The sequence below is a fragment of the Eurosta solidaginis genome, chromosome 5 (assembly GCF_040869045.1).
Source record: "Eurosta solidaginis isolate ZX-2024a chromosome 5, ASM4086904v1, whole genome shotgun sequence".
Classification (NCBI taxonomy): domain Eukaryota; kingdom Metazoa; phylum Arthropoda; class Insecta; order Diptera; family Tephritidae; genus Eurosta; species Eurosta solidaginis.
The window spans coordinates 57319736-57343515 of NC_090323.1; the positions used below are offsets into that span (position 1 = coordinate 57319736).

At 35.2% G+C, this 23780-nt stretch overlaps 2 protein-coding genes across 4 annotated transcripts in view; one reads left to right on the forward strand and one right to left on the reverse strand.

Moving 5' to 3' along the window:
- The window catches only part of LOC137254421 (uncharacterized), a 272003-nt gene extending 260127 nt beyond the window's left edge, over positions 1 to 11876 (reverse strand). The window contains exon 1 of the mRNA XM_067792062.1: positions 11595 to 11876. The gene's annotated coding sequence lies outside the window, so the exon portion shown is untranslated. The remainder of the gene's footprint in view (positions 1 to 11594) is intronic.
- Hpd (4-hydroxyphenylpyruvate dioxygenase) overlaps positions 1 to 23780 on the forward strand; it is a 27252-nt gene continuing 3472 nt past the window's right edge. For all 3 annotated transcript variants that reach the window (XR_010953986.1, XM_067792052.1, XM_067792053.1), the window contains exons 1-4: positions 1 to 176; positions 11637 to 11663; positions 11733 to 12116; positions 15807 to 16460. Coding sequence is in view for 2 of the 3 variants with exons in the window: in XM_067792052.1 (XP_067648153.1) it covers positions 174 to 176; positions 11637 to 11663; positions 11733 to 12116; positions 15807 to 16460 (1068 nt within the window). In the remaining variant the exon portion in view is untranslated. The remainder of the gene's footprint in view (positions 177 to 11636; positions 11664 to 11732; positions 12117 to 15806; positions 16461 to 23780) is intronic.

The following is a 23780-nucleotide window of genomic DNA, read 5'->3' on the forward strand; positions in this document are numbered from 1 at the left end:
ACTTTTAAAATTGTCGTAGTTAGTGAAGCGCGGATCGTGCATGAAGGAGAGCAAAGTTAAATTCGTACAAGTGCTAATTAAATATATCTTTTTATGTGATTATATACGATTATTAACTCGAAAGTTGTGATTTTTATGCAGTTTGCAAAGCTTTTAACCAAAAAGCATTAAAAATGGTATGCTCATATATACCATACAACAAAAATCCAATGAAAAGATAAAAAAAACTGTGTAATTCGGTTTCGTATTTAAGTAATTAAGTGATGGGGGTGAGTTCTCCGCCCCTAGAAACCACCGAAGCTCTGCAAACCTGTGACACAGATATCAATTCCACACTCAAATAAATTTTTCCTTTTCCAAAATAGGAATGACTTTTCGCCATAGGAATTTCTTCACAAAACAATAAAATTTTTCTAAAAACAAAAGAAAAACCTTTTAATATGCATGGAAATTGTCTTTATTATTATAAAAATTCATACAGGAAATTGAAGAAAAAATTTGTTTGCCTATTGCAAAAAATTCCGCAAATGTTTATCTTCTGATGAAGTTTTTTAGTAATATTTATTTCATCCATATTTTGCTTACGTGTGGCGAATAAAAATCTGGCTTAGACTTACAATGGCAAAGTCTATAGTATGAGAAATCCATAGAAAATCGTTAACTTTCGCCGATTTCGAATTGCTCTCTTTATTAATTGCCAATGGCAATATATTTTAAATGTATGAGACCTCAACACCCGAAAGAGGAGGAATTCGAAATTAATATCAGTTGAGGAAAGAAGTTTCAAAAGCAAAAAAAAAACTAATTTAAATCAAATAATTTTTTAAAATTCCTTAGCAACGATTTTTTTATTTCTTGATATTAATTAGCTGGAAAATTCAGAATGTTCATTTCTAAAAATAGACTAAGCCTGTACCTGGCATATGTATGTGCCTTAGGGTGGGTCGATTTGTATGGACGAAAGTTGACCGATATCGCGCCATCGATTTTTCGATAGGATTTGGGCTCAGGAAAAAAAGTTCCACTACGCATACCCAAGAATTATTTTCGAGCCTGCGCAATTTAATTTTTTTTACTTTTTTTCGATTTTGATTTTTAAGGTTTTTTTCATGACCAACTAAAAAAAATTTTTTTTTTTTCAAAAAACTGTTATCGACAACGTTTTTAGCGGACATTTTTGGGTCGGACAGGGTATACATGAAAATTTTACAATCAAATGAAAATTTTTTTAGTAAGTCATGAAAAAAACCTTAAAAATCAAAGTTGAAAAATAGTAAAAAAAAAAATAAAATTTCGCAGGCTCGAAAATTATTTTTTTGGGTATGCGTAGTGGAACTTTTTTTACTGAGCCCAAATCCTATCGACAAATCGATAGCGCGATATCCGTTAATAAATCGACCCAGTCTAATGTGCATATATGTAAGTAAACTGAAGTAAATTTCCATGCATAACATTCTTTTAGAAAACCACTGCATAAATCTGTCGATATAAAATATAAGGCGCGATATACCTCCGAAGAGAATTTAGGCCGAGCTTCTCTTCCAATTTGCGCCATGCTCCTTTTAACGATTGCTACAAATTACCAGGGCGGGATCTGTATGATTTTGCTTTGCCCGGGACTAGAACCCAGGATTTTCGTTGTGGTAGGCGGTAGGCGGAGCACATTACGCTACATAGTATAAAGGAAAATCGAAATTTGAAAACTGATTTTCACACATCGCGTTAAAACAATTAATTTTCGAATAAACCTATTTAATTTTGTTTCTTATTTTCACAACTACTAGCAAATTTAATATTTGTTTTTTTTTTTTTTAATTTTAATATTTTCGCTGAAGTTCCACCTGTCGGACTGATGCCACGTATAAACGGATGCTTTTTTGTGATATAAAATATTCAATAGCAGGTTTCTATTTGCATCACAAAATTAATGCACTAAATACTTTGTCTAAAAAAGTTATATTTTTTCTTTAGTTAAGGTATAAAAATGAAAAAAATGTATTCGATTTTTCCCATGCCAACCGTGGAATGCTCCAGTAGCAATCATTGTGAATAGCGGGTGGATCATTATTACCTTCGCTTGGTGATGCCTCCGTTTAAGAGGACAAGGCAGAAAAAAGCACATATTTGACCCCGGCTTAAATTCTTTCATCTTTCGTCGAATTTTCAATACTATTTTAAATTTTGCCATATACTCTATGTCGTATTTTGTGATCAGGTGAAAGTCATGTAGCTTTACGGATCTTTTAATGTTTAATTTTGAGCTGGATTTGAAAACATTTCGTGTAATAGGGAAGTCGATAGTCCTCACTTCATCAATTAATATCTGAAATTGCTGTGTAAATTGATTTTTATGAACAATATATGTACATTTTTTTATCGCCAAATACATGGAGAACAAGTAAGGAAGGTTAAGTTCGGGTGTAACCGAACATTACATACTCAGTTGAGAGCTATGGTGACAACATAAGGGAAAATAACCATGTAGGAAAATGAACCGAGGGAAACCCTGGAATGTGTTTGTATGACATGTGTATCAAATGAAAGGCATTAAAGAGTATTTTATGAGGGAGTGGACCATAGTTCTATAGGTGGACTCCATTTAGGGATATCGCCATAAAGGTGGATCAGGGTTGACTCTAGAATTTGTTTGTACGATATGGGTATCAAATGAAAGGTGTTAATTAGTATTTTGAAAGGGAGTAATCCTTAGTTCCATAGGTGGACGCCGTTTCGAGATATTTCCATAAAGGTGGACCAGGGGTGACCCTAGAATTTGTTGTACAATATGGGTATCAAACGAAAGGAGTTAATGAGTATTTTAAAAGGGAGTGGGCCTTAGTTCTATAGGTGGACGCCGTCTCGAAATATCGCCATAAAGGTGGACCAGGGGTGACTCTAGAATGTGTTTGTACGATATGGGTATCAAATTTAAGGTATTAATGAGGGGTTTAAAAGTGAGTGGTGGTAGTTGTATAGGTGGTCGCCTTTTCGAGATATCGCCATTAAGGTGGACCAGGGGTGACTCTAGAATACGTTTGTATAATATGGGTATCAAACGAAAGGTGTTAATGAGTATTTTAAAAGGGAGTGGGCTTTAGTTCTATAGGTGGACGCCTTTTCGAGATGTCGCAATAAAGGTGGACATGGGGTGACTCTAGACTTTGTTTGTACGATATGGGTATTAAATGAAAGGTGTTAATGAGTATTTTTAAATGGGCGTGGGGCTTAGTTCTACAGGTGGACGCCTTTTCGAGATATCGCCATAAAGGTGGACCAGGGGTGACTCTAGAATGTGTTTGTACAATATGGGTGTCAAATTAAAGGTATTAATGGTAGTTGTATATGTGAAGGCGTTTTCGAGATATCGACCAAAATGTGGACCAGGGTGACCCAGAACATCATCTGTTGGATACCGCTAATTTATTTATATATGTAATACCTGCCAAGATTTCAAGGGTTCTTTATTTCGCCCTGCAGAACTTTTTCATTTTCTTCTACTTAATATGGTAGGTGTCACAACCATTTTACAAAGTTTTTTCTAAAGTTATATCTCGCGTCAATAAACCAATCCAATTACCATGTTTCATCCCTCTTTTCGTATTTGGTATAGAATTATGGCATTTTTTTTATTTTTCGTAATTTTCGATATCGAAAAAGTGGGCGTGTTTAAGGTGCGATTTCGTTAATTTTAAATAGCGATCTGAGATGAGTGCCCTGGAACCTACATACCAAATTTCATCAAGATACCTCAAAATTTACTTAAGTTATCGTGTTAACGGCCATGCGGAAGGACAGACGGACGACTGTGTATAAAAAACTGGGCGTGGCTTCAAACCAATTTCGCCCATTTTCACGGAAAACAGTTAACGTCATAATATCTATGCCCCTACCAAATTTCAAAAGGATTGGTAAATTTTTGTTCGACTTATGGCATTAAAAGTATCCTAGACAAATTAAATGAAAAAGGGCGGAGCCACACCCATTTTGAAATTTTCTTTTATTTTTGTATTTTGTTGCACCATATCATTACTGGAGTTGAATGTTGACGTAATTTGCTTATATACTGTAAAGATCTTAAATTTTTTGTTAAAATTTTACTTTAAAAAAATTTTTTTTTAAAAGTGGGCGTGGTCCTTCTCCGATTTTGCTAATTTTTATTAAGCGTACATATAGTAATAGGAGTAACGTTCCTGCCAAATTTCATCATGATATCTTCAACGACTGCCAAATTACAGCTTGCAAAAGTTATAAATTACATTCTTTTAAAAGTGGGCGGTGCCATGCCCATTGTCCAACATTTTACTAGTTTTCTATTCTGTGTCATAGGGTCAACTCATCTACCAAGTTTCATCATTTTAGCTTTCTTTGGTAATGAATTATCGCATTTTTTCGGTTTTTCGAAATTTTCGATATCTAAAAAGTGGGCGTGGTTATGGTCCGATTTCGTTCATTTTAAATAGCGATCTGAGATGAGTGCTCAGGAACCTACATACCAAATTTCATCAATTTACCTCAAAATTTACTCAAGTTATCGTGTTAACGGACGGACGGACGGACATGGCTCAATCAAATTTTTTTTCGATCCTGATTATTTCGATATATGGAAGTCTTTACCTATCCCGATTCCTTTATACCTGTACAACCAACCGTTATCAAATCAAACTTAATATACTCTGTGAGCTCTGCTCAACTGAGTATAAAAAGCGGTAGATGCTACAGATCTTTAATTTGTATGTGTGTTCCATATGTGTATATTTAATTTTCATACAGGAAGTCGGCGTGTTAATCAACCGATTTTGTGATTCTTGTCTAGGGCAATTCTATTTTGAAATGGAAAGATGGTTATGTATAATATCACAACATCTTCAACAATGATTCAATCAAAAGAGGTTTGATCGGCTGACAAATTTTTTGACAATTCCAGCCATTTTGCTCCCAAATCGAATTGACATCCGTAAACTGTGTTGTTTCTTTGCGATTTTTCAAAAAATATTAGTAGTAGAAATAGGACGCAATCAGTTTACAAATACCCGATAAGTACTGAACTGAATAGTTCCTTAGAACATTTTTTTAAATTTTATGATGATTTTATTAACTATGCCACTATGCCATGATCTCTATTAGTGAGGCTGAAAATAGATAATTTTATGAAAAACGGACACCAAGGAACAGTGCACTTTCGTAAACCTGTGAACACACGAAACCTTAACCAACTAGTAAATCGATTCACGTAAAAATGTCATTAGTAAATAATGGAAATATCATAACGAAATGCACTCATTGATCATGTTGGGAATATTCGTCTCCATTTAAGAATTTGTGGAATCGTTTTTTGGAATATGCGGATCTCGTTTGGTAGTATCAAACGAACGTGTTCGGAGTATTTTGAATTAACGATTTATCCGGAACACTTCCATGAATACTTAAACGGAAAGAAAAGAGATAAATACTCCCTGTGTAGCGGGACAGCACAAAAGCTTAAAGCCCGAGTTGAAGTTGACATAGTGATAACGCCATAGTGATAACCATATTTTTACTTATCCATATCAAACTGCCTCAAGCTAAAAAAAAAGAGTCTCTTAGTGAAAACATATCCGAAATAATAAATAAAACCTACAAAAAGTTAATAAGTTCTCTAACTCAAATATTTTTAGGTTATGGATATGGCGAAAAACCGTAAACCAATTGGTTGGCTATGATATGGTTATGGCTTTAGCGTTATGGTATGGCACCATTAATCGATTACATTGATTTCCATAAGGTTGGTTCAATCAGCTGTTTTATTTGGTTATGGTTGAGTCACCATTAACTGGCCCTTAACTCCTCTGTCAAAGTCAAGGCCGGAATATTAAGCTTTTTTGTCAGTTCATTGCGGCTGCTGAGTAGAGTATAACCCCATGTCGGATGCCAGTTCGAAATCGTCCTATCTCAAAATATTTTAAAAAAAATTCCCATTTTAACATTTGTCTGAAAAACGTCCTATATCAGAATTAGGTTGAAGAACGCCTTATCTCAGAATGTTTTTCATTATGCTCAGATAGGGAGTTTTGGAACAAATTTTGAAATAGTGAATTTTTGAATAAAACTGACGTACGGCATTCTTCAAACAAATTCTGAAAAAATTACCAAACCAACATAACTCTTTATCAATTCACGAAATATTTAGTAGGAAGTGAGTTATTTCCCCCAAAACCTGTTGGCATTTACAAATTTATTATAACTACTAATATACTACTAAAGGTAATTTTCTACTAAAATTTTCGCTGAATGGGATTGAATTATTCCCCGTTTTCCTTACTTCGTAAAAACAACCCGACCACATTTTTAAATTTGGGAGTGTCAAGCCTCTGTCATCGTTGGAGAACAAACCTCTAGTAATTGAATCATGATTTTCATCGATTTTTGAAATTGATCATATACAATTTTAGCTTGTAGCTTTATAAATAATGAAAGTATCCCGTTGAGTATTGAATTATCACAGAACTAATATAGTAAATTTTTGTCTTCAGGACTATTAGTCGCGGTCAAAGAAAATAGTGTGTTGAATTTCATTACAATAAGTTTCTTTAAATGAAAGTTATTGCAAAAAAAATAAGTAGGCTGACGGATAGACCGTTGAATAGATGAGCAATGCTAACATGAACTTTTTTTCAGCTGACTTAAGTTGGATATCAAAAAACAAGTAAGGAAGTTAAGTTCGGGTGTAACCGAACATTACATACTCAGTTGAGAGCTATGGTGAGGGAAAATAACCATGTAGGAAAATGAACCGAGGGTAACCCTGGAATGTCTGTAAAGATATTAAATTTTTTGTTAAAATTTGACTTTAAAAAAATTTTTTTTTAAGTGGGCGTGGTCATTCTGCGATTTTATTAATTTTTATTAAGCATACATATATGAGCATCATCATGATATCTTCAACGACAGCCAAATTACAGCTTGCAAAAATTTTAAATTACCTTCTTTTAAAAGTGGGCGTGCCACGCCCATTGTCCAAAATTTTACTAATTTTCTATTCTGCGTCATAAGTTCAACTCACCTATCAAGTTTCATCGCTTCATCCGTCTTTGGTAGTGAATTATCGCACTTTTTCGGTTTTTCGAAATTTTCGATATCGAAAAAGTGGGCCTGGTTATAGCCCGATATCGTTCATTTTAAATAGCGATCTCAGATGAGTACTCAGGAACCTACATACCAAATTTCATCAAGATACCTCAAAATTTACTCAAGTTATCGTGTTAACGGACGGGCGGACGGACGGACATGGCTCAATCAAATTTTTTTTCGATCCTGATGATTTTGATATATGGAAGTCTATATCTATCTCGATTCCTTTATACCTGTACAACCAACCGTTATTCAATCAAAGTTAATATACTCTGTGAGCTCTGCTCAACTCAGTATAAAAATCGCTACGCGCCACCACCGATCAAGTCGATAGTGGCTACCGAAAAAATCCGATTTCTTTTCTAAAAAGTTCTTAAAGTGCAATAAAAAGGCTTACGATGTAATAGCCGTGTTTTTTTAACACGCGTAGCCCGTTTACGCTTAAACTTCGTATGGACTGCTAAGCGACAAACTTTAAATACACCTCTGAAATTGCTGCGCATAACATTTGTCCTACTAAATTTCAATACGCATTATACTCAGATGTAACTGAAATATGTGTATTTGTTTCACCCTCTACACTAATTCTATGTATTCTAGGTGTGTTCACAATTCATCGCAACTGATTCAGCTAAATGTTATACCCTATGGCCATCAGAGGGTTGTGTCTCCGCTTTTCGGTACACCCTGTGCTGTAGCTGTAGTTATTTACCCACTGCCGCTAGATGGGTCTCCTAAGCATTATATAATACGCCAATTACACGGCTCAAGTATCCTTGTGCCAATTACCAATTTGCACAAGGATTTGCCCGGTGTGTGCACTGGTTGCGCTATTTGCGCAGAGAACTGTGCTAAAATCAAAACAATTTTGATATTTACGCATGTCTGCAAATATTGCACATGCTTTTTTCTTCGTAAGTGGTGAATCTTACACAGTTTACCTGTGGTTTCTGATAATATAACATCAGTAATTATTGCTTAAAAATGTTAATATCGAAGGCGTAAGGACCATCTCTAGCTTATAACAGGAATTCACACAAGTTCAATAATACATAATAATTTTTTATACATTTAGAACACATGTTTCATTTGTTGCGCTAGTTGAAAAATGAATATTGCGCAGTACTGCAATGAGTTGAGCTGGTGTGAAGCAACTAAAATATAAAAATTATAAATACAATGGAAAATAAACGCTTCTGGTGCGAGTTTTTCGACTTATACTGTGAATTACCAGCACTGTGGAAAATAAATAGTGTATTTTTATACAATTAGTGCCTTTTTTATACAATTAAAACACATGTTTCATTTGTTGCGCTACATTAAAAATGAATATTGCGCAGTGTTTTTGAGCCGTGTATGTCAAAATTTCCATTTGCACAAATTCCGTCGTTTTATATTTGCGCATGGCTTTTGTGTCATGTATGGGCCGTCTAAGCGAGGATATGCGTTTTTTTTTTTCACGCGCAAACGTAAACGTATACGCGTGTGAAAAAAAACTCGCCCTGCAAAAATTGTTGGATTACGTGTTCCATTTTCTTCATGTTGGAGTACTCTAACAATACTCCTTTGCAATGCGTTTGCGGACCACCATCAGCCGATCATTGCTCGTTTTTTAACGACCGTGATCTCGACACGATGACGATCGAACAGAGTTGCCAAGAGCAAAATATTGCATACAAATAACTGATAATAAAATTTTACTATGGCAACTCTGATAAAATGCAACAGCGCACTGGTTTTATGTATACATACTATAGTATAGAGAAATATTAGTTTATTTATTCACGGAAATGCTAAATAACATAAGAATATTCGTAGTATAAAATACAAAAGTTGTATTGCCCGTCATTTACTTTCATTTTAAATTAAATTCACTTCGATAATTCTTTCCGACACAATTCCTCTTTAATACTTTGGCATATGATCCTCTGTGGTTGCTCCATGGAGTACTACAGTGAAAGTACCTTGGAAAGTACTCTCACGTATGTACTCTTTGGAATACTCACAAACAAAGCGAGAGTGGGATCACCTACTCCTCTCCTAGGACATCGCAATGTTAATTGGAGCACATTTTTTGTATGAATACAGATTAGATTTGGAGCAGTCCTATACTCCCAAAGGAGTATTCCTTACATTATTTATAGAGTGCTCGCGTTTTTTGAAGGGCGGCTAATATATACCTAAGTCCGGCAGTGGGCGCTCCACCTTTATATATTTGTTCCTCATAAAATATTTAACAGTGGTTATGTTAAACTTTAAATATCAAAGTTCAACAAGTTTGCTTAAAGAGACATTCTTCGTTTCTTTTAGTCCATTTATACAAACGAAGTACTTAAACATTTTTTATCTTCTTTTTTTTTTTTTGAATAAAAAAGTATTTTGTGTTGGCTGCACTTTTATATGTAACAAATGTGTTAAAGTGTAAAACACAAATTATTTTTTTTTTTGTAAAACGAAACTAATTCAATATTTGTATATAAAAATTGTTTTGAATTCGATTTGAAACATAGGACTAAAATAAATTTTTTTTTGACTACTCATATTTGTATACGTAAAATAATTATTTTTGAGCCAAAATTCAAAGGTAACAGCCTCTGGATCATAGTGGAATCACCAGGTGAAGTAAATAAAAAAATACAGAAGATGTACGCTATCTGAAAAAATAGGAGTAGAAAAATATATACCTTACTACGAAAGCCATTACAGAAACTGTTTTTTCAGCATATCAGTGCCACCGAATGCCAATGCAAAAGGGGATACACAGGACCAGTGCGCGCTTATATTACTTTTGGCATCGAACAAAAATAAAAAGGTAAAACTGTGATGAGCAGTAAATCTCAATAATGCGTCTAAAGTAAACTGACCTGTTGTTGTTGTAGCGATAAGTTTACTCCCCGAAGGCTTTGGGGAGTGTTATCGATGTGATGGTCCTTTTCCGGATACAGATCCGGTACGCTCCGGTAACACAGCACCGACCATCTCAGTAACGATTTATATGGCCACATTAAACCTTCAGGTCATCCCTCCCTCCCTACCCCCAAGTTCAATGTGGAGCTTGGGATCGCCAGAGCCTCGTCTGTTAGTGGAACGGGATTCTCCGCTCGAAGATGAGGTTGACAATTGGGTTTGGAGAAGCTATATATTTCGCTGGCAACCTGAAAAGGCCGGGAGAGAACTTTACTTTTCAATTGCCTACCTAGTCCAAAGTAGCATTTATTGGCAAGATTGATTCTTCGCTGGATTTCAGTGCTGACATTGTTGCTAGTGTTGATGCTGGTTCCCAAATAAACGAAGTTTTTACTATATCGAAATTATGGTTGCCAACAGTAGCGTGGTTGCCAAGGCGCGTATGCGCTGACTCTTTGCTCAATGACAGCAGGTACTTCGTTTTGTCCTCATTCACCATCAAACCCATCTTTACCGCTTCTTTTTCTAGTTTGGAGTAAGCAGAACTAACAGCGCGGGTGTTTAGGCCGATGATATCAATGTCATCAGCATATGCCAGGAATTGCACGCTTTTAGAAAACATATGTCCTTCTAATATATTACAAACTTGGTCATAAGCTCCCCTAAAAACTCCCGATATTTGAATTCATGGTGTATTACTAATGTTACCAAGTTATTATTTACTAAAATATGTCAGGGGATATACTAGCCCCGCGGCAGTTGGCCTAGAACCAGAAGATGCTGATTCGATAGATCCGGATTCATATATTTTAAATTACAATCCATAACTGTAACATTCCTATTATCTTAGTGGTCTGATTTTTAGGGCAAAAAAACAAAAGAGAGCTAAAATTTTTTGTAACTATGTATATTAATAATTCCATTGTTTTCATCAAATTTTTTCATAAATAAGGTGTAATACTACCGTTTTGGTGTTTTTGTTGTAGGAAAAGCAAAACCATTCCGCGAATTTCATCATTAGCGCTGCACAGGCGGAAATCCTTGTTGAATATGACGTGAATACATATAGTTTGTTTTAACAAAGACCTGTTTCAATTTTTTTTGTAACAGGTTAAACATACATACTCGTACACATAACTATGGACGTAAAAGTTTATCACGGCTTTACTTATGGAAGCCAACACCAAAGATACCCAAATGATGAATCTCTGTAATTAAATCCAGTAAAGGTCCATCGATACTGTGAAAAAAGTACTAAAACTACCATATTTTACTCCTAAAAAATAAAAATAAAAAAAACCACACAACAACGGGGACAGCATTGGTGAAAATTTTTCAGATAGCCGAATGACAGAACAAAGAAGAATTTAGAGCGAGACAATTGACGGCTTACTTCACCTGGTTATTCCACCATGCTCTGGATGATCGTGGAAAATCCCGATAAACCGGGATTCGATGCCTTTGTCTTAGAGTAGTAATTTTATATCTTTGACATTGATATACATATATACATATGTACATATATATATATATATGTATATACATATGTATATAAATTAGGTTCTGCTATTAAAACTTACGTTGCATTTATGATTTTATCTTTTTTTATCCTCTTATTTTAGACCTCTTATACGGACAAAGGCCCCAAGGTATATACATTGATATGTATACACAACATTTGTCTATAAATTAAAATTTATGCGTTTTTCAATTTTTAGCCCCAATTCGGTAAATTTCTTAGCTTCGATCATTTAACCTTTTACGTGGGTAATGCCAAACAGGCAGCCAGTTATTATACGACACACTTTGGTTTCACACACGTTGGCTATCGAGGACTAGAGACCGGACATCGTCGCTTTGCCAAACATGCCGTCAAACAGAATAAAATAGTTTTTGTTTTTGTTTCGGCCTATAATCCCAACGATGTTGAACATGGCGAACATTTGGTTAAACATGGCGATGGTGTGAAAGATGTAGCTTTCGAGGTAGAAGATTTGGATGCAATTTTTAAATATGCAAGAGAACGTGGTGCCGAAGTAGTTAAAGATATATGGGAAGAAAAAGATAAATATGGAAGCGTACGCTTTTCCACTATAAAAACGGTAAGACCTTGTTTAAATATAACAAGATTTTCTTCATTTTCGTACTTATCTCCTAATCAAAAACTAAAGGCCCAATTAATGGTGACTTATAACCATATAACCATAACCAAATAAAACAGCTGATCGAACCTACCTTATGGAAATCAATGTAATCTATTAATGGTGTCATACCATAACGCTAACGCCATAACCATACCATAGCCAACCAATTGGTTTTTGGTTTCTCGCCATATCCATACCCTGAAAATATTTGAGTTAGTGAATTTAATAACTTTTTGTAGATTTTATTCATTTTCACGATTTTTAGGTTAAGGCACCCTTAATCGATCACATTGGAGATGGTTATGGATATGGGTATGGTTACGACTATGGTGTTAGGGTTAAGGAAGTTTAATTAGCCCTTAAATAACTGGATTTCTTTATAAATTTTTCGCTTCGACAATCTATAATTATTAACAAATTTTAGAGGGCCCTAGAACCATCTCTAAGGTGTTATCTCTAAACAGAAGCACGAAATAAAAGAGAAGCATGAAAATTTTATAGGTAATTATCTAGTTCCTAGGGATAGGACATATGTGAACGCGTAGATTAACAATTGTGGATTTATTGCATTGAGTAGTGAAGTTTTGCGTCATACGAGTAGGGTAGGTCAAGCTGAGATCGGTTGAGGTTAACAATAGCAGTTTCTAATACGATTACACCCCAGCACCGATTTAAGTGAAACCCCCCACTCAACATTTAGGTGATTCAATTTTGAATTTTCCTACATATCAGTATAATTTGATTACTCTTTCTGACTGAATAATGAGTTATCATTGGAATCATTTTTGAAGTCCTTTGATGATTGGATTTTAATATTTCATAAAAATCAACAAAGATAATAATCAAATATGAATACTTTTAATGATCGAAAACTGAATATTGTTTTTCAATCACATTTTGGAATCATATTTGAATCAAATGTGTTAATTTAGGTGATCAAAAATTTTTAATAATTTTGCAATCAGCTTTCTGAATCTTTTCCGACTATCGTTGTTGACTGAACAATAAATTTTATACTTGTTAAAATTTTACTTTTCATTGAAAATCTTATTTTTTCACGTGCACATATTTTTTCAATCATGAAGTTAGAAAAAATACATAAAATTTTGTTTATTTATACAAAATATATTGTAAATGCTGCTCGTAACCGAAGATGTCCCCAATCATTTCTCCACCTTCAGCTTCCAAGAAAATACATAATGAATGGTCAGTACAAAGTTTGTGAGCTATTTGAACCCCAGGTAAGTGAAACTCTCTTGACCTACCTGAATACGGCTTCAACATCCCGTACCTTATCGTTTTTTAAGATATTGACGATCATAACTGATGTTGGATGTTTTAGTCGCAGGTGTTGTGAGTGACCTGTGGTTCAAATAGCTCACTTCCGCATGCTTTCTTCCCCTGATGAAATAAGATTCGCATGTAGTATCTTATTTTGAATGAGATATGAAGAATAAATGCATGATAATCGCATTCAAAAATGATTCAAAAATCTCAACCAAAATGATTGAAACATGTTCACGAATATGATCAGAAAATGACTGTAAAAAGCATTAAAATATTACTCTAAAACAATTAAAGCCCAATTTTACAATGATATTAGATATGAACAAAAAGCGTTTCGAAATATGAATCATAAATGATTATTCAAGAATAATCACATTTATGGTACATTTTTCTCTCGACGATACGTTAATTTTCGAACAGAAAATGCTTTTAAATTTGAACGTTTTTAATCATCTTGGGGTATGATATTTAAATATTTTTTGATCAAAATTTTCAAAAAATGCTGGCTGGGCCGTTTATCTTGGAGGTTGTTGCTTTTATTGGTTAAGAAGAGGGTTTTCGATACATAAAAGTTAAACAAAAGTGAAAAATGCCACCTTGGGGAATCGCTTCATTTGAGGAGTCATTTTCAAATTTCTTGGAGGAGTCGCAAACGCATATGATAACGGAAACTTCTTTTGGTGAAGAGAGGTTTTCGATATAAAAAAAGTTCAACAAAAAAGAAGATGGAACACACTTTAGACATAACGTCATTGATCTTACAATTTAATTGTATCGAGCGAAGTTGTGCGCTTTCCTGTCCCTGAGGATATGTGGCATGGTTATTTGATAGAACCATATTAGTACTGACTGAGTAGTATCTATCGATGTTATTCCAAAAAAATAATCGATTATTTCTTACTCCATGCTTTTGACTAACTTGAGAAAAGACTAATATATCCAGGCATGTGCTGAAATTCACTATCGCGTGAAATTGCGAGTTGAGCTGAGTGAAATGCAGCACATGCCCGATTCTTACCATATCTGGTATACACGAGCTTATCTGAAGCCAAGATTTCGTCGACGATGCGATAAAAGCTGCTAAATACGCTTTTAACTCAAAACGACTTTTTGGTAATGGTGGGATGGAAGAGGATTTCTGCATATGGTGGGTAAAACAAAACTATGTGTCTATTATGTAGAACCATCAAAACTTTCTAAAAACAAGAACTGCTCCTTTCTACAGAGTTATGAAAAGCTGCTTAAATTATGAACAAGACAATTATGATATATGAAAGCGCGCGATGCTGCATCAAATTTCTTTTTCGTTTGGGCTTCTACGTAGGCTGTATAGCACCGTAATCAAATATAAAGAATTAGCTACTTAGAGCAACAAAAAGTCGCGGCCAGCAAAATATTACACTCTAACATATTCATTCTAAACACTGGCATGCCTAATAAACTGGGTCGATTTATTAACCGATATCGCGCCATCGATTTTTCGATAGGATTTGGGCTCAGGAAAAAAATTTCCACTACGCATACCCAAAAAAAAGTTTTCGAGCCTGCGAAATTTAATTTTTTTGACTTTTTTCGACTTTGATTTTTACGGTTTTTTTCATGACCTAATAAACATATTTTCATTTGATTGTAAAGTACTGAAAAAACTGAAATAAGCACGAAAACAAATACCAGCAGGATAGCCTCCTAGTGGCAACTGCAGTTTCACCGTGTAATTCACAGTTCGAATCTCGGTGAAACCTTTGATAACATTGCAAAATTGCCTGATAATGATTACGTTGGCGGTTTTCGAAATGGTTCCATCGGAATATGCCAATTTTTGGGTCTGAAAGGGTATACATACGAACATTTTTTTAGTAGGTCATGAAAAAAACCTTAAAAATAAAAGTTGAAAAAAAGTCAAAAAAATTAAATTTCGCAGGCTCGAAAATTATTTTTTTGAGTATGCGTAGTGGAACTTTTTTTTTCTTGAGCCCAAATCCTATCGAAAAATCGATGGCGCAATATCGGTTAACTTTCGTCCATACAAATTCACCCACCCTAATGCCTAATATATATCCTGCGAGTGGTTCTATAGCAACAGCCTTGGTATGGAGATACTATACCAAAAATCCCATGAAAACTAACTACGAAATTCTTTAATACGACAAATTCTTGCCAGCAGCTTTACGTAACCATTTTACTAAGTTAGTTTAGGTGAAGTAACAACTCTCAAAGGCGAAAATTCGAGTCAATTGGTTTGATATAACAGTCTATCGACAGAATGTGGTTATTAATCTCAGTTCCCTATACCACATGTGACCACTTGTTTTAAGTAGTATCGAACAAATTCTTCCAATCCCTTTTATTTATATCCCATAGTACGGTGATATCACACACACCTTCGTTGATCGTACGAAATACAATGGAAAATTCCTTCCTGGCTTCATAACACCCACTAACAAAAGTTTACTACAAGACTTACCGCCAACAAAACTCGACTTCATCGATCATGTTGTTGGCAATCAACCAGATTTACAGATGGAGAGAGTGGCCGCTTGGTACGAACGTATCTTACAATTTCATCGATTTTGGTCGGTAGATGATTCTCAGATACACACAGATTACTCGGCATTGCGTTCCATTGTGATGGCCAATTATGAGGAGAATGTGAAAATGCCCATCAATGAACCGGCAAATGGTAAAAAAAAGTCACAAATCCAAGAGTATGTGGAATATTATGGTGGCGCAGGCGTACAACATATTGCACTGAATACCAGCGATATTATTACGGCCGTACGTAATTTAAGAGCGCGTGGGTTGGAATTTCTAACAATACCCAGTTCATACTACGACATATTGGAGGAGAATTTAAAGAGCAGTCGCACAAAGATCAAAGAAGATATGAAACTATTAAAGGAATTAAATATTTTAATTGATTACGACGAAAATGGTTATCTATTACAAATTTTCACAAAGAATATGCAAGACAGACCGACACTTTTCATTGAAGTTATTCAGCGACATAATCATAATGTAAGTATAAATTATAAAATGTACCCGGCCTATGAAAAGGTGGCTTATGACTAAAAAAAAACAGCTGTTAACAGCTGTTGTTTCTCGCAAAACAAAACAGCTGTTTCTCGCAATTTCTGTTTTGAGTCATAAGCCACCTTTTCATTGGCCGGGTCACAAATGGTGATTTCGTGTTGTAATTACAGTAGTCAATTGCAAATACCATGGTATGAATATGAAGTATGTACGTCCCTAGCGAGAAGAGAAAAATGTACCGGATCTCGACAAAGGATCGCCAACATCGACAGCACTCATCATTCGAAAATGAAAGCAATCAGTGGTAAATGCCCATTAATGCCTTATGTTATAAAATAGCTCCGGCCGCTTGAAAGATACCAATCGAATGTTTATAAGACCCAGCTAAAATCGTGTAAGGTCGCTTGGCCATTCCCCGTGGGCTCGTGCTCAGAAGCTTACGATGACACGGTTACATCCTGTACGCCTGTAGATATGCGGGTGGATAAGTAAAATGGCTGCGATACTGGTCGCCCCTGTAGCTACATAATTAAAAGCCGTTTAGATGCCATTAAACTCGTCTGATCTGCCGACTTTTTGTGGATGCCTCTGAAGGCCTTTTTTGTGCTTCCTTTATTCAAATGACTGACTTCTTGATTGCCGAAACTCTTCATAGTAATTACGGAGATCACACCTTAAGTTCCTGGATGGCGGGGCTTCTTCATTCAAATGTCTGTTGGGATGCCTAGGTGTCTGATTTTTTAACAGAAAATGTTCAGCATTTAATTTCCCTCCTTTATAGGGAGTATTCTCACCTCACTGGGATTTTGTTACGGCTCTGAACATTGGGTACATTTACGGCTGCATGCTCATTAAAATGGAGGTCCTAATCAAACGTCATACCCAGTATTTTTGGGTGTAGAACAGTCGGCAGCGTTATGCCAATATTGGATGTCCAATATTGCCGAGATTTCCCACGTCCACATTATAAATAAAGTCGCCAAGGATTCGTTCGGTGACAGTGCCAAATTTCACAAGGTGAAAATACTGGAAAATCTAGTGAGATAATCGTTAATTTTATAGCAAAGCTCTTCAAGAGCCAGGACCTGTTACCAGTGTCATGCAGTCATCGGCGTAGGACATAATTGTAACTCCTTCTGGTGGGAAAGGGAGCTTCGATATGTAAAAATTAAACAAGAGTGGGGATAGCATACCACCTTACGATTGTTACGCTTCTGGACAGGAACGATGCTTGCCGACCACACAGATAAATTGCAGTCTAACTTTTGAGACTGGCAAAAATGGTAGAGCTTCCGAATCATAAATTATGTCATTATTGCTTTATTGAATTCCTATGACGTAATAAAACAGGAAGTCAATATTACAAAATGGAGTCGCATTTGACAATCCCTCATAAATTTAAGTGTTGCTTCTTTACTTATCTGCAGCATTGATTTTGTCAGTTTTATAAAAAATAGTACATAATTCCTTTCTGAAATATGAAATATCGTGCAAAAAAATTACGGCAGCAGTCTGTATTTCCTTTTGTGGGAGACTGAAATACTCCTAGCCGCATGATCAAACCCGTCAAACATTGTTCTGATTTTCTCTATCTATTCACCTGCCTCTCCTCTGTATAACTCTCTTCCTCTCTTATTTCCTCACCCCTCTACATTTCCATGGCGCATAATCATAGTGAAAATAAAATAGGTTTTAAATTTAGTTTCAGCTTTTTTGACAGATAGCTCACAGAAAATTATGGCAAAAAGCTGCAACTAAATTTAAAATCTATTTTATTTTGACTATGATTACGCGCCCATATCTTTTGGATTCTTCAGTAGATCTTCCTGCTTTTCCTTTTACTCTCCTCGCTCCCAAGTCTAATTATTCTTATTCATAACCCTTATTCTTACTTTTTCTCTCTTCGTATTCCTCTCTCTTCGTCTTCCTCTTATTACTTCTCTGACCTCCCACCAAATTCCGCTATTTTTCTTCCCATATGCCAAGTTTTCTCTTCTTTCTTCATTAATGTCCCAGTTTCTAATGTGGAGATATACCGAGTTTGGCTCTTTTCTGCACATTATATTGCTAAGGTAGTAAAAGTAGCAAAATAGTACAAAAACTGTTTAGAGATGGGTTGCAGCGTCCGCGTTAGCTGGAGTCGCCCTTGCTGCTAGGAGGTGGCGGAGGTACGTGTGAGCGTAAACCGCGGGACGTCCTTGGACGCGAACAATAGGGAGCTACAAAAGTTTTGTGGGAAAACCCGAACGGTGCAAACATCTTTTACACGTGACACTGGCAAAAATTGGCCATGTGAGGTAGATCCTTTTTCCGACATATGTATGCATCAAATTCACAACCTGGGACTGGGGTTAGGTTCAATATCTTCCCGGAGCTGGAGGGTATGGAGCAGTCCAGCTGCAAGGAGCTGCTCGAGAATGATAATTTATGGAAGGGGCGCAACAAATTAAATGGGGTTACACGGAAAAAAATCCCGAGTCGCTCCGGTACATAGAACCAGCAGCCGCGGAAGCGTACTACTACTTTAAAATTCATTAGCGGATTATGAAGGCCGTCAAATTTTTGTTGTTGTACTACTGACTTCACCTGGCTGGTTTTATTGCATCGTGTTGAATGGCTTATGGAGTGAAAAATCTTTTCGGTTTTGCTTGGTGTTTCGGATTTTATTTTCAATGTAACAAATGACAATCAAAACTAAATTATGTTTGCTGGGTTGAGCACATATGGTCAAAAAATTAAAACACAGTTGTTGTTGTTTTCCCGACGCCTTTCGACGTTCTTTTTTCTCACGTCATCTTCTGGGGATTTTCTTTAATGCTAAATATGTAAAAATAATATACATATTAACATTTGATACTTTTTTCTAACAATAAACATGAAACTAACACTTCACACACATTTTTTTCGTTTACTTACATTAATTATATTACTATTAAATTATAAATTGTACTTTATTTTTAAACAAACATAGAGTTGGCACTTGCATTTTTTTGTTTACTTTGATTTGCATCTCTGAATAACAGCTGAGTAGACGCTGCTGATGTTGTCAAAGTCTTCTTTAAAATTTAGTGTGTTGTGTATTTGTTGTTGTATTCTTATGCTTTCTAGAGACATTCTCGTTTTTTCTCTTTTTTCAATATCTAATATTTCGACATTTGAGAAGTCCGCTATATGGTTTCTCTTTGTTAAGTGATGAGCATGGTTCTACTACATAAAATAATAAACAACAAAAATATTAACTACGCGCACAAGCCGAACAACACACTTAATTATATTTTTACAAAAATCAAAGATCCAATTCCAAAAGATCAACAAAATGATGTGGTGTATAAAATAACATGCAATGGTCGCGATGATGATAAATGTGGAAAATGTTATATTGAAACAACCATACGACAACTGGGTATATATATTAATGAACACCAAAAAGACGCAGCAAACAAAAAAACGACCGGTTTAGCTCATCACTTAACAAGGAGCAACCATATAGCGGACTTCTCAAATGTCGAAATATTAGATATTGAAAAAAGAGAAAAAACGAGAATTTCTCTAGAAAGCAAAGAATACAACAACAAATACACACCACACTAAATTTTAAAGAAGACTTTGACAACATCAGCAGCGTCTACTCAGCTGTTATTCAGAGATGCAAATCAAAGTAAACAAAAAAATGCAAGTGCCAACTCTTTATGTTTGTTTAAAAATAAAGTGCAATTTATAATTTAATTGTAATATAATTAATGTAAGTAAAAGAAAAAAAGTTGTGTGAAGTGTTAGTTTCATGTTTATTGTTAGAAAAAAGTATCAAATGTTAATATGTATATTATTTTTACATATTTAGCATTAAAGAAAATCCACAGAAGATGACGTGAGAAAAAAGAACGTCGAAACGCGTCGGGAAAACAACAACAACTGTGTTTTAATTTTTTGACCATATGTGCTCAACCCAGCAAACATAAATATCAGAAATTGGTCCATATATAAATATAAAACTAAATTATTTTCATTAATTTACGAAAACTATAAAAAAACCAGAAAAATTTAAGTTTATATTTTGCATCATTTGCAGCAAAAGATGACATTTTGGATAAAACAAGTATGATATCTTAGGCAAGGTGCACACGAGGCTACGCGTCATAGACGCGTACAAGATATTTCATATAGCTACAATTTCTCTACGCCTCAAGATCTGCACACGCAGCTACTTTCTAGCGTCGCTACAAAAAGCAAACAATTATTGAAAAAAATTTAAATTAAATTTATTCAGCTTTATCCGTCCCCGGACCCAAAGGAAAATAGGTATTAAACGTTGTTTGCATCCCCGTGCCTTTGTAAATTATGAAAGGCAATTTTAAACCACCGCAGACTAGATAAAAAGTTATTTCTAGTTTCCAACACTATTTAGCCTTTTAAACGCTTCAACAATGTCTAACCAAGCTATTGTGGTATTTAATACTCTTTTTCGCTTTGGTAATATACCTTTTACGCCATTGTTTACTATATAGTTTGGCAGCTTAAGTAGAGGTTATGTTGCGAATAGAGTGAAAGGCAGTGGACTAGGCAGTCGAATGTCATATAATGAAGGAATGGTGTTCGGAGATTTTTCGAAGTTAAAAAAAAAAAATGATAAAAGCTTTAGTATAAATAAAACTATTGTTTTAATAACAACAAAAACGCCATATATATTCTGTATACATAAATATGTAAGGATTATCTCACTTTAAAATTTGAATTAAATAATCTAAAGTTTTGTTTTGAAACTGAGTCGAGAACTGTGCGTGTGAATGTGCGAATTTTCACCGATCAGCTGTTAGTTGCGCTACTTGGTAAAATTTACAATGTTTTACGCACTTTTATTAACTAAAGTAACATTTTTTAACCAATTACACAAATTTGCATACAAAAAAATTTAAACAAACATCTTGTTCTTCCTTTTTTTCAAGCGTACGTACGCTCAGCGACCAACATTGCTGTACGCTTAGCTACACGAAAATTTCATGCTTTGTCGCTTTCATGCAGCTGACGCTCCGTATGCAGCTCTCCATTTAAATACGTGTGTTCGGCATCAAAGCGTACAAATTTCGCCTGCTGCGTCTATGACGCGTAGCCTCGTGTGCACCTTGCCTTACCCGTCAACTGCCTGACAAGATGTTCAATATGGCTTTTTTAGCATTTTGGCAACGTTTTGACAGGATGTTAAATATGGCGGCGCATAGGGCCAGCTATCTTCATCGGGTGATAGAAAGAGATACAGAATGAAACAGCGATAGTCAATTAAAAATCAGGTGATCCATTCTATTTGTAATTTTGACGTCTATGCAGAAGTTATCACACTTGTCTTATCCACAATGGAAAATGATACAGTGCAATAACGCCCACGGAAATAACGCCCGCAGGTGTTTTTAAACGGTTTTATTTAGTTTGACTTGACAGCCTGGCTGGTTGGCTGGCTGGCACGAATTTTGTAATTGAAATTTAAGTAACTTCCCGATAAGCTACAAGCTTGAAACTTGGAATATAGTTCAGAACCCGATGGCAATGTTAATTATTTTGCAAGAAAAAAACTGACGTCGAAAAAATGAAATAACGCCAGCGGGCTTTATTTCTTTTTTTTTTTAAGATATAACGCCCCCGGACTTTATTTCTTCCAACGTTATTGCACTGCACCGCAAAAGATATATGAATTTTTTTTTAAAATCAGCACATATTTGGTGAGTTGTAGCATCTATGCTTTTTGTTTCGATTTTTTGAACGTTAAGGAGTAAACGGCTGGTATCCATTTCAAATATTTTTTGTAAAAAGCATATTTTTTTGGGGCTGCTGACAGATGTTCGTTAATGAAGCATGTGGTTTTGTGTGAAAAGAAGAAATAAATTATTTCATTAAACCAAATTGTGACTCCATTTACTTTCAGTGTGAAATTGGTATAAATCCAAAAACCAAAAGTAAATGTGCAGTAACATCAAAAATCTGGTGTTGAAACAAGCAAAAAATATTATTAGAACGAAAAAATTCGATAGTGAAGAGTACATTGACAACAACGTAATTGCCAATAAGTTTAACGCATAGTTTGCAAATAGTGTAAAGAAGAGATTCTACACCTGAGTTGAAATATACCATAGTTGAGGGTAAAGCACTAAATTTTGATTGCATTATACCTTCATTAGCAATAGACTATATTGGAAAATTTGAGTGCGCACTACATTTTACCAGATTAGTGATAGTTCTGCCTTTCCCTGCAAAAATCGCGAGTACTCCATGCATGCATGTATGGAGTACTCGCTATAGACCAACCGAGTTCTCCAAAATTAACCACAATTCATACAGAAAATATGGTCCAATTAACATTGCGATGTCCTAGGACTGGACCATATACTCCAGCTCTGCATTACATCAGAGTAATCCATGGAGTACCCACAGTCCAATAAACATCGTTTAGTGATTACAATCGTTAAAAACGAGCAATGATCGGCTTACAATATGTTAGTGTAGAAACATGAGTTGGTCCATTGCAGCATTACAGTGGAGTATATTGGTAAGTACTCCAGTGGACCACATGATCCAACGATTTTTGCAGGGTTCTCCACTACGACTAAAAAAAATTACTGCGCAGTCATTTTATTTTTTCACTATCACTCAGCTGAGTGAAAAAATAAATATTAAATTAATGGAAGTTTTCTATGCCTTCACTTAAATGATTGCAGAAAAATGTTTGTGCCCTAAGCTGAAGCTGATATTTTATTACCAGCTTTTAAGATTAGTGACCATTTTTTGGTTAGGTTCATTATTGTTTGTTGTATACAAATTAAAATAATTTATTTAATTTTTAACATAAGTTTATTTTTAATTTAGACCGGGTCTACTAATGATACTATTTCGTATCGTACGAATTTCGCATTCTAATTGCAACCGAATTCTGATTAGCAAGATAGATTTCCAATAAGAATTGGCATATCGCTTACACGCTCTCTGCTGTAATAAGAAACTGCTCTTCGCTATGAAACAATAATTGTACCATGCATTATACTCTCCCAGAAGTCGTTCCCTGCAAAAATCGTTGGATCATGTGGTCCACTGGAGTACTTACCATTGTACTCCACTGTAATGCAGCAATGGGCCAACTCATATTTCTACACGAACATATTGTAAGCCGATCATTGCTCGTTTTTAACGATTGTAATCACTACACGATGTTTATTGGACTGTGGGTACTCCATGGATTACTTTGATGTAATGCGGAGCTGGAGTATATGGTGCCGTCCTAGGACAACGCAATGTTAATTGGACCATATTTTTTGTATGAAT